Genomic DNA, 2500 nt, shown 5'->3' with positions numbered 1-2500 from the left:
CCGGTCTGTGATCTTCTTCCAAATCTGAGGCGTTAATTTCAGCAGCACCATGTCTCCCTCCTGGAACTCCACTGATCTCCTATGCTTATCCGCATACTTCTTCATCCTCCGCTGGGCTTTGGATAGGCTGTCCATCGCTTCCTCAATCAATTCAGTCTTCTCACGTGCAAATCTGTACGCTGCTGGGCACTCTCCCTGCGTTTTCTGCTTAGCCACCTCCAATGGTGTCATCGGCTGCTGTCCTAGCGCTACCTCCGCTGGACTCATCCCCGTGGATGATGATTTGTGCACGTTGTAGCTGAACTGAGCGATATCCAGTAGCTCTACCCAATTCCGCTGGCTTGCGGTGACGTAATGCCGCAAGTATTCCTCCAACAAAGCATTTACGCGCTCTGTTTGCCCGTCGGTCTGTGGATGATTTGCTGTTGAAAATTTTAGCTCGGAACCCATCATTTTAAACAATGACGTCCAGAATTTCCCTGTGAACCTCGCGTCTCGATCACTTATGATGTCCCTTGGTAGTCCAAAAATCTTCACGACGTGTCTGAAAAACAACTCCGCTGCTGTTTGCGCTTGGCACGTCTGTGGGGCGGCAATGAACACTGCATATTTGGAAAATCTGTCGACTACCACCAAAACAGATCCTTTCCCGTCCACCTTCGGAAACCCGCTCACAAAATCCATAGACACCGATTCCCATGGCCTCTCGGGTATAGGAAGTGGCTGTAGCAGACCCGCTTGCTTCTGCCGCTCGGTCTTGTCCAGTTGACACACCAAACACGTGCGTACGTACAGCTCCACGTCTTCCTCCAGCCTTGGCCAACAATAGTGTCTTTTGAGCAGCGCCACCATCCTTTCCACGCCTGGATGTCCTGCCCATTGTGGCTCATGCGTTTCCTTCAATAATCCTTGCCTTAGTCCCCCGCTCTTGGGAACGTACAGCCTGCCTCCTTTTGCATAGAGCAGCCCTCTGTCCAGCCAATATTTTCTCACGACCCCCTGCTCCACTTGTTCTCTCAAGTGTGCGTACTCCGCGTCTTCCTCTGCTTGCGCCCGCAATTTCCCGAGGAAATCCGACTGAACCTCTGTCAACGCTGCTACATACGCGTGCACCTCCTTGCGGCTCAACGCGTCTGTCACTCTGTGGTGCGGCGCTCCATATGGTGCCTTTGAGGGTTGGATGAATCCAGCCTCCGGCAGCTCATCCAATTGTTTCCTCAGCTCCTCTAACTCCATTGGCCCCATTCTGTATGGTGCGCGTGCTGGCGGCCTTGCTCCTGGCTCCAGCTCAATTTTGTGGTCTATACGTCTCTTTGGCGGCAACGTCTTGGGTAACGCCGCGGGCATCACGTCTGCGTATCGGTCCAGCACCTCTGCCACGCAATCCGGCACGTCCATGGTGTGATCCTCCTTGATCTCCACCAGTGCCGCAATCACCAGCTCCTCTCCGCGCTTCAAACCCGCACACACCTGTGCGGCAGACTGCAGCGCTACGTGCTCCAGACCCGCGCACACCTGTGCGGCAGACTGCAGCGCTACGCGCTCTGCGCTCCTCACGTTTGCATCCGCCTTGACGAAACACGCCTGCTGCTCATCCATAATCATCACCCCATTTAGATGTGGCATGGCAACGGCTTTGGCCTTCACAAAGAAATCGAGGCCAAGGATGAGATCAAAGTCATCCAAGGGTACTGCCATAAACGTGCACTCGCCTTCCCATGCACCCATCTTCACCCGTGAAGCGGCAGTGCCCAATATTGGCTGAGACGCGGAATTTACCGCCTTTATTCTGCTTGAGCACTTTTCCATGGTCACTCCTAGCTTCCCCACCACGCGCTGTGCCAAGAAATTATTCGTGGCACCCGTGTCCAGCATTGCACGCACCTGCTGCCCGTTCACCTCCACCCACGCGTACATTAACCCCTTGCACGCGGCTGGTTGCTCGGCTGTCACGGCGTTCAGTAGCTGTATGGGATTCAGCCTTGGGTTCTCATCTTCAGTGCTCTTTTCCTCCTGTGCAATGAGAGCGGACAGTTGCTCCCGCTTTGGACAATCCCTAGCCCGATGCGGTCCAGCACAAAGAAAGCACCCGCCACCTTGTCTGCTCGGGGTTGGATCCGGACCCCTCTGCTTTGATGGTTCTGCTTCTCTTTTCCTCCTGTCCTTCCAGCCCTCTTTGCCATATTTTCGAGGAGACCTCCTCCTCTCGCTTCTGCCCTTTTTCTTCTCACCCGCGTTCGAAGACGACGGCCCTAGTTTGTAGTCCACCAAGCCGTCTGCGGCAGCTACGGCTGAAGGTAAATCCGCCACCTTCTGCCTCCTCAACTCAGCCTGTGCCCAGGGCTGTAGCCCTGAAACAAAATTAAATAGCTTGTCTTCTTCGCTCATGTTCTTGATGTCCAGCATCAACGAACTGAACTCCTTCACGTATTCCCGCACGGAACTCGTGTGCTTCAGTTTCTTCAGCGTCTCCCTTGCTACCCATGCTGAATTTTGCGGT

At 54.4% G+C, this 2500-nt stretch overlaps 1 protein-coding gene across 1 annotated transcript in view; it reads right to left on the bottom strand.

Moving 5' to 3' along the window:
• The window catches only part of LOC123208175, a gene marked incomplete at its 3' end in the record, with an annotated part of 3707 nt that overhangs the window by 599 nt on the left and 608 nt on the right, over positions 1–2500 (bottom strand). The window contains exon 1 of the mRNA XM_044625571.1: positions 1–2500. This exon is cut by the window's left edge and continues 419 nt beyond it; it is cut by the window's right edge and continues 608 nt beyond it. Within this exon, the coding sequence (XP_044481506.1) occupies positions 1–2500 (2500 nt within the window).

This window comes from Mangifera indica, unplaced genomic scaffold, assembly GCF_011075055.1.
Source record: "Mangifera indica cultivar Alphonso unplaced genomic scaffold, CATAS_Mindica_2.1 Un_0150, whole genome shotgun sequence".
NCBI lineage: Eukaryota > Viridiplantae > Streptophyta > Magnoliopsida > Sapindales > Anacardiaceae > Mangifera > Mangifera indica.
The sequence above is the reverse complement of the archived record's forward strand: the minus strand, read 5'-3'. Positions and strand labels throughout refer to the sequence as shown.